A 9097-nucleotide genomic window follows, 5' to 3' on the forward strand; every position below is an offset into this window, starting at 1 on the left:
GGGCTGAGAATTGTAGGGCCGATGCCTTGTCAAAATTGGTGTTCATGGGAATAGATGGGCTTGATAGGATAGTCTACGTCAGAATTGTAACCGAGCCAAGCATCAATCAGACCATAGGCGTTATGGATATTGATAATGAGCCATCATGGATGGACCCAATAGTGGACTTCATAAAACATGGCCGCCTTCCAGAAGATCCTCGGGCAGCGAGAAGCATCCAGTCCAAAGCTCCGAGGTATTGCATGATTAAAGGTGTTTTATTTCGCAGGAGCCTCACACTTCCATAACTCAGATGCCTTAGGCCTTTCGAATCATCCCAGGCCCTAGAAGAAGTTCATGAAGGTGTATGTGGGAACCATCAAGGAGCTTGGGCATTAGCCTTCAAGCTCATAAGGTATGAATATTATTGGCCTACCATGAAGAAAGACGCCCAGGAATATGTCAAGAAATGTGACAAGTGCCAGAGATTCAGCAATATCATCCACTCTCCCGCAAAAGACCTCACTAGCATTAGTTGCACGACCCCGTTTGAGCAATGGGAAATTGACATCCTTGGTCCCTTTCAAATAGCTAGGGGCCAATTGAAGTTTGTGGCGGTGGCTGTAGAGTATTTCACTAAGTGGGTGGAGGCCGAGCCTTTAGCAACAATTTTAGAGCCTAAGTTGAGAAGTTTCATTTAGAGGTCCATCATATGCAGGTTCAGGATACCGAAAGTCCTCATAACTGATAATGGCAGGCAGTTTAACAATGCACAATTTAAAAACTTCTGCTCTAATCTGGGGGTCGATCACCGGTTGACATCAGTTTCCCATCCTCAAAGTAATGGTCTTGCCAAAGTGACCAATCGAATTATATTGCAAGACCGCCGTACAAGGATCGAAGATGCAAGAGGTTCCTGGTCTGATGAGTTATCTTCCATACTTTGGACATATAGAACATCCCACAGAACCGCTACGAGGGAAACCCCCTTCATGTTGGCCTTCGGTATTGAGGCCATCATCCCTGTTGAAGTCAGGTTGTCCAGCCAAAGAAGACTTGAGCCCGAAGATGCAGGGCGCACCACTGAACATCTCGACCTCTTGGAAGAAGTTCGTGATCAGGCAGCTTTAAGAATGACCTCTTACCAAAATAAAATTGCAAAGTATTTCAATAAAAAAGTAAGGACGCGGAGATTCAGAACCAGAGATCTTGTGTTAAGAAGGGCCAAAGCAGCAGGTCATGCCCCGGGCAAGCTAGGACCAGTCTGGGAAGGGCCCTTCGAAGTCATACGACAGCTTCAAGGAGGTGCGTACAGTTTAAGGGATACATCAGGAAGACCACTTCCGAGACCACGGAATGCCAAGAATTTAAAAATATATTACAGGTAATCAATTTCTAGTAGTCAGGCCTGCGTGCCAAGTCTTATTTTTTGTTAGTCAGGCCGTGTGCCAAGTTTCACGTTTTCAGTTGTCAGGCCTACACGCCAAGTCTATTTTCAAAGTACAATAAGAATTAAGCAATTCATTGAAATGTGATCTCGCTATCAAAAGCCTTGCCCCTAGCAAGCAACTAAAAAGCCTAGCCCCTCGCAAACACCCAAAGCCTTGCCCCACGCAAGCACCTAAAACGCCTTGCCTCGTGCAAGCACTCAAAGCCTTGCCCGGCGCAAGAACCTAAAAAGCCTTGCCCCGTGCAAGCACTAAAAGCCTTGGCCCGCGCAAGCACCTAAAAATCCTTGCCCCTCGCAAGCACCTAAAAAGCCTCGCCCTGTGCAGGCACTTAGAGCTTTGCCCCGCGCAAACACTCAAAGCCTTGCCCCACGCAAACACCTAAAAAGCCTTGCCCCGAGCAAGCACCCAAAGCCTTGGCCTACACAACCACTCATAAAAAAAATTGACCATACAACATACTCGAGCACAAATATTTATTGTAATGCTCTGTGGCGTATAAAAGTCCTCCATCTTTTTTAGGCAAATCCCCGAGGACGTCCGTGAGTAAATTACTTCTCTTTAAAGTTAATGTGCTCGAGTTGTGAAGTCCTCGAGTATATATCAATCCCCAAGGACGTTTCATGGGTAAGTTACTTCTTTTTTAGAGTTAATGTGCTCGAGTTGGGAAGTCCTCGAGAATATATCAATCCCCGAGGACGTCGCATGTTTAAGTAACTTATTTTTGAGTTAATATGCTCGAGTTGTGAAGTCCTCGAGTATATACCAATCCCCGAGGACGTTGCATGGGTAAGTAACTTCTTTTTTAGAGTTAATGTGCTCGAGTTGTGAAGTCTTCGAGAATATATCAATCCCTGAGGACGTTGCATGTTTAAGTAACTTCTTTTTGAGTTAATATGCTCGAGTTGTGAAGTTCTCGAGTTTATAACAATCCCCGAGGATGTCACATGGGTAAGTAACTTCTTTTTAAGAGTTAATGTGCTCGAGTTGTGAAGTCCTCGAGTATATATCAATCCCCGAGGACGTCGCATGGGTAAGTAACTTCTTTTTGAGTTAATATGCTCGAATTGTGAAGTCCTCGAGTAAATACCAATCCTTGAGGACGTCACATGGGTAAGTAACTTCTTTTTTAGAGTTAATGTGCTCGAGTTGTGAAGTCCTCGAGTATATATCGATCCCCAAGGTAATTACTTCTTTTCAGAGTTTGTTTGCTCGAGATGTTTGAAGTCTAGGGTCGAGATGACTAATTCACAGTTCATAACGAAAAGGCAATGACCATTCAATAACAGCAAAACATTGTACAATTCATTGGGCAAAAAACCTGTTCAAAAAATTACAAAGCAAAAGATTGGGGAGGGGCACTATCCAATATGGCCAAGAGGAGGGTCGAGGTTGTGGATGTTGATCTGCACATTGTCCTCAAGGCCCTCCTCGTCGTCGTCTCCACCCGATCCTCCTCCATCTTCCGAACCCGAGAGCTCCAAGGTATCAGCGATGGAAGGCACGGTCTTCAAGTCATTCGGAGCACGTCGGATAATTTCAGACGGAGGAAGGCCCGGGCCTCCTTTAGAGCGTGGAAGTATGCCCCCGACGCATACTCACCCTTGATCTTGTCACAATCCTCAGAGGTTTGAAACTCCTCCCAGGCCTTCCCCTTGACATCCGTGAGCTCGCGCTCAAACTCCTTCATCTTTTGGATAAGCTCGAGCCTCGTACCCTCGACCTCATCCTTTGCCACATTAAGGTCATCCCTGGCCTTGGCAACCTCCCTCTTCGCGTCATCACGCTCCTTCAATAAAAGCTCAACCTGATCCTCGAGGTTAAGAATCCTCTTGTCCTTGGAGGCCATGGAGGTCTCCACCCCAGCCGCTCTCTTGGCTTCCTCGATCCCTTGAAGAGAAAGCCCTCGAACTACACTCAACATCTGAAAAAGAGAATACAAAGTATTAATCTCAATGAAGAAACTAAAAGCTGAAGTCAAATGTTCGTGGATTACCTTCATAGTAAGACGCTCGAGGACCTTTACCCCATCCTCGAGCTTCACCTCTTCCTTGTATTTGTTCACAAGATCAGGAACAAGGTAGCAATGCTCAAAGTCCCCGATCAAAGTCGTGTCCTCCTCGAGGTCGACCACCTCAGAAGGAGGCCGAAGAGTAAGAGATCTTTGGCTCCGCTGCAAAGGGCTCGAGACTTGAGGTTGTGCTCGAGATGTTTCGCTAGGCCCCTCACACTTCGCTCAGGAGTGCCTCGAGGCCTTTTCTTGCCCTTCTTCTTCGCCGGGGGTTGCCCCTGTGGGTGGGCATCAGCCCTTGTGCTGACAAAATTCTGTAGGGCTCGAGGGTCAAACGACATACCTGCAAGTAGCGATGTCAATGGGCCGAGCCAAGCCGGCTCGGCTCGTTACCCTACGAGCTCGGCTCGTGCTCGGGCTCGTTGCCCAACGAGCTCGTGGGCAACGAGCCTGAGCCGAGCTCGGCTCGTCAAAAAAAATGAGCTCGGCTCGGCCCACGAGCTCGTGGCTAGTGGGTGGGGACGAGCCGAGCTCGGCCCGTGAGCTCCTTTTTTAATTTTTAATTTTTNNTAGGGGCCCTTTTTTTTCCTTAAAAAATTTTTTTTTTTTTTTGGGGCGAGCCACGAGCCGTTCTGGTCACTGAAATAATTTTTTTTTTTGGACGAGCTACGAGCTCGGGCTCGTGGCTGCTCGGCCAGCGGCTCGTCAATCAATTCATAGGTTCGGCTCGTTGCTTAGGCTCGTTTTTTACGAGCCCGAGCGGCTCGTGGCTCGTTTTAGGCGAGCCGAGCCCACGAGCCGGCGAACTACTCGGGCCCATTGCCACCACTACCTGCAAGATTACAACACCTTAGAACGAGCACAAGGTCAAGCTATTTTGCAAAAAAAATAAGGGAACATCCCTACCCTCGACGCCTCTAATATCTGCCAGGTCTATAACCTCTTCCCCAATCTACTTCATCGTCGAGAAAAGGGGGTTGAGCCCCACCAGCATCCTCCTATGCTCCTCCAACACATCTGGATACACCTGGCCCTCACAGAACTTCTCGGGGTTGGGGATTCCCCAGTCAGGCCAGAAAGGAAGGTCGGGCTCTTGCGCTATTACATAAAATCACCCCTTTAGAGAACTCGCCATCCTCGGAACCTTAAAACACCCTATCGTCGAGAGACAATCAAAGCAAGTATATCGAGGATACTTCTTAAGCTCGAACACTAATTTACAGAGGTCAATGTTGGGCTCGATGTCTAAGTACCTACAAGCTATAAAAAAATATACGAGCATTATCCAGGCGTTGGGCACTAACTGCCCCAGGCACATGGAGTGCTCGACCAACAAAGCAATGAAAAAGGGATGAAGGGGCCACCTAAAGTCGGCCTTAAGGGTTTCCCTAAAAATAACACAACTCCCTTCGTCGAGTTCGAACAATTCTATCCTCGGGCCTAGGAAATTTAACATGACAAATAGGCATAATACCATATTCCCTTGCCACAGCAATAGCTGAGTGCTCTTTTAGCCTACAAGGTTCATCGGGAAATTCGAAGATCATATTATGATACCAATATTGGTATACTCGAGGACTATTTCCCCGAGGACTCCATAGGTGCTCCGCTCACTTTTTTGGCACATGTCCTTGAGATCTTTCGAGTCCTCGAGGTATTTTGGTCCTCGAGAATATGTCCTCGGAACATATTCCATTACCAGATCTTCTAGACCTATGTGCCTCACAAACGAACACCTAAACACCCAAGAACTCTATATCAACTCTTACACCACTTGTCAGACAATTCCATTACGAGTAGGACATTCCTCTCAAACAGGACTCCATTGGATAAAAACATCCAATTGGCACAATCCTACTAGGAGTATACTACCTACCTCTATAAATATAGAACCTTGGGCCACTATTCAAGTACGTTTTCTCATTATTCTCTAGTATATAGTTTTACGCATATAATTCCCTTTCTGACTTAAGTATCGGAGGGGCGACGAGAACATACCTCGTTGCTTTTGTTTCAGGTATTGGAATACTACGATCGTGCTCAATCAAAATCATCAAACTCGAAAAATCAACAGGTACGATTTTTGATAGCATCAAGTGCTAATTTTTTCTTACGCTCGTTGAAAAATATCTTCCCTCTCTTGATGCATGAGTAAGCCTCGACTATCGTACTACTTTAAGTAGTCAGGGTTTTTTTTCTGTCGAATCGAGAAAACCGTTTCATAAAAAGAAAGGTTCGCTTATTATTCCAACCTTCTCACTTTTCATTTTGATCCATAAAAAAATAGTTTACTCTACTGTACTTATAAGTATTAAGCTTATAATCCCATACGCGGCAAAATTAACATGTTGCCCCACAGCGTTCATATTACAGAAAGTGCAAAACAGCTGGCGGGTTTTAACAGTTGTCTTAAAATAAGTCCATCAATTTCCCATATAATTCAATTCACTCAAGAATAACTTTTTTACAATCATTGGGCTCTTATCTTTGATCTGCATCTGAATCTGAATCTTCTCACAATTCTACACCAGAAAACCCGTACTTCCAAGTCGAATCCCATTTTCTCGATCATTTCTCCAAGAATTTCCAATGAGAATTAGAGGAAAGTCATCTGCAAGTTCCGTTTCTTTTTCATCGTTATGTTCTTCGCCTGCTGCATCTTCTTCCCCACCTTCTTATTCTAGCTCATCAATCACCATGAATTCTTCAGTTTCATCTCAAGATTCGTCAAGTTCATGTCCATTCTCATCAACTTCGATCGTTACTAGGCGCTGCCACGGCCTCGATCTACTAGTGAAGGCGATTCATCAAGTGACTGCTGGGTCTGTTGTGGGATACCCGTACAGTCAACGACGCGTGACGATCAGAAGAAGAAGAAGAGAATTGAAGTTCGATGGGTTTACAATTGCTGAATTGTTGAAGGAAGAACGTGAATCGAATGAGAAAAAGAAAGTGAACAAAAAGGGAAAATCAGTTACGAAGAGGCACAAAAGAGAGATGGTATCATGATTCCGTGCTTCAATCAACAGATCTGCCATTGATGATGAAATTGAAATGGGTTTGTGATTTTCTATACTATTTATCTGGTTACAAATTTTTGTGATCTTAGCTTCTATTATGTAGTATAGATTCACAAAAATTATAATTTTAGTTCTCTTGTTTTATGGATCAGCTCTCTTCTTGAATTGCTTTAGATCAATGAGATAATGAAATTTTTTGAGCCATTTTAGGTTCAGTTTGAATTTTCATTTTCACTTTCACCACATCGATCATATGAGAACTTGTGTCTTCCAATTGAGAGATTTTCTCGGGGACTGATTAGAATTTATAATTCCATTTTACGAGTTTTTTGTAGAACGTTAACATACATTGATCCAACCGATTTGTGGGTTGTGCTTTGGATAGGAACTAAGAAAGGATTTATAACTAATACCCTTGAAATAGACATTTTTAAAAAGTTCAAACAAAAAAAAATAAAAAATAAAAATCAATTGAAGGCAAATTGTAAGGTTGGAGGACAGTTAGAAATGAATGGTGAAGTGTAGAAACAGAAGGCGCAATGGACGGGCATCCCTTTACAAATCCTTCCATTGTAACCCCTCCAAAGTCTAGTCTTCTCCAACTGGTCGATTTGGTGTGTCATTCAACAAAGATTATTCCTTTGCCACCCCAACCCGGCCCATTACACCACCATTTCACGGCGTCTGGCCTGGGCGGTTGAAAGCGTATCCGCCCTGGTCGACGATCAACGTCTCAAATGACGTGTGAAAACTAGATTTATTCGATAAATAAAAGCTTACCTTTTCACCATCTGCATTGTTTAATTTCCCTTTGAATTCTCTCTCTCCAATTTGAAATTTGGTTTGGAGAACAAAGTTGAGATGGGAGAGCCATGGGATCAAGAGAGGCCTCTTTATGAGTTGGAAACGGAGGAGCTGAAGTGTTTAGAGCACGTGCCGCCGTTCTGGAAGACTCCCAAGTCAAAAAGGAGATTGTCCAAGCAGCTGTCTCTGTGTATTGCCCCGCGAAATGTTGCATGGGAGAAGCGCCGCCAACAGTTTCTCCGGCAAGAGCAGAGGAGAAATGGCATTCATGAAACCGATGATTTGACGGATGAGGATCTCAATGAGTTAAAAGGATGCATAGAGCTCGGGTTTGGGTTCAATGAAGAAGATGGACAAAGGCTATGCGACACGATCCCTGCCCTAGACCTTTATTTTGCGGTGAACCGCCAATTCTTGATGAGTCCCATCCCGAGCCCCGCCAGCAGCCGCTCAGAGCCATCACTCAGAGGCCCTCCATCGCCCTCTTCCGTGTTGGTTGGAGGCCGGTCCTCCTCTACTAGCCCGAGGAGCGATTCTGATTGGAAGATTTGCAGTCCGGGTAGGATTAATGAAATACTTTAACATGGTATCAAATGCGACGAAAGTTATAAACTCAAGGACCGACTAGATTTCTGATTAAAAATAATTTCATGGTGCAGGTGATGATCCTCGACTGGTGAAGCGAAAGTTGAAGCATTGGGCACAAGCAGTGGCCTGTTCTGTTAAGCAATTCTCATGAGCAAATATCAAATTAATTTGTACAGAGATCAGACTGAAATTACATTGTTACTTATATTGGATGTCACTCCAGAATGTCGGCTTAATTCGCAGGTAAAGCCAAGCATGGTGGAGTAGCGAAACTAAAAGCCAATTCAGAAGGTAGACGGGATAATTGTGAATCTAGTCGTGTCAATACGGGCAATGCATAGTAGTTATGTTCGAAAATTATCGAACTATGCCTGTAAGCAAAGTTTTGATGTTATTAGATGGCGACCTTTATCCAAGAGTAGCCCAAAAAGGTTGTGGATTATTTACTATAGAATATAAATTGTACAAATATTTACAAGTTGTTAAGACATTCCTTTTGGAAACTATAATAAGTTTATTGAGTAGTGATGGTGAAGCTAACGTCAATTTCACTTTTCAATCAAACCAATCTTTCAGCTTGGCCACTTGACCGAATGAGGGTTGAGATGTTCTCTCTTCGTATACCAAGAGAAATCTCATAATTTAAATCCCCATAATTAATTTCTCTCAATAACACAATTCTAAAATCTTTCAAGTTAATCTACAATATATAAAAGAATAATACTATCTTGCACTAGTAGTATTGAACACAGATAGTGCTAAATAGCATTGCTTTATATAAAAAGTATACATATGCTTACATTTTAATGTTTATTGTCAATGATATGTACAATTGTTGTACAATTTGACCACCCACGACCTTATGCTCGAGGTCACGATAACTTGGAGCACTATCATTGGGTTAGAACATCCTCGGGTTTATGTGGTCGGGCTCTCTCCTTGGGCCGAAACATAGAGCTTGGGCTTGACGCCCTTAGACATCTCACGTCCCCCACTATCGTTTCCTCTTTTTATTTTTATTTTATTTCTGTCATGTCCCAATTTTGGTATCCCCAATGATCACTCCCCAACGAGCGAGTTCGAGGCATTCTAACCTATATGTCTTTGGTCGTCGAGGTTGAGGTTCTTTGGGGTGGTGTGCATAGCCTCGAGGAGGTGATTCAGGTCCATTAATGAAACCACTTTTGTTGTTAATCAGATAGGACTCTACCACTAGAGTTTTGTACTTATCCAAACACCCTATTTCA

General features: G+C 43.9%; 1 protein-coding gene across 1 annotated transcript; it reads left to right on the forward strand.

The window, feature by feature from the left end:
* Window positions 1–7090: 7090 nt before the first annotated feature.
* On the forward strand, window positions 7091–8385 carry LOC111377487. Its single transcript, XM_023000593.1, has 2 exons — window positions 7091–7821; window positions 7922–8385. The coding sequence occupies exons 1-2, from the start codon at window positions 7320–7322 to the stop codon at window positions 7999–8001; spliced, it is 582 nt and encodes a 193-aa protein (XP_022856361.1). The 5' UTR covers window positions 7091–7319; the 3' UTR covers window positions 8002–8385.
* Window positions 8386–9097: the final 712 nt, after the last annotated feature.

The sequence above is a fragment of the Olea europaea genome, unplaced genomic scaffold (assembly GCF_002742605.1).
Source record: "Olea europaea var. sylvestris unplaced genomic scaffold, O_europaea_v1 scaffold1661, whole genome shotgun sequence".
In the NCBI taxonomy this organism is placed as follows: domain Eukaryota; kingdom Viridiplantae; phylum Streptophyta; class Magnoliopsida; order Lamiales; family Oleaceae; genus Olea; species Olea europaea.

What these genes read in the sequence shown, in the direction of transcription:
- LOC111377487 (XM_023000593.1), top strand. Translation starts at nt 7,320, where the DNA reads ATGGGAGAGCCATGGGATCAAGAGAGGCCTCTTTATGAGTTGGAAACG. An exon ending in TTGGAAGATTTGCAGTCCGG is followed by an intron (nt 7,822 to 7,921) that starts GTAGGATTAATG and finishes TTCATGGTGCAG; the next exon opens with GTGATGATCCTCGACTGGTG.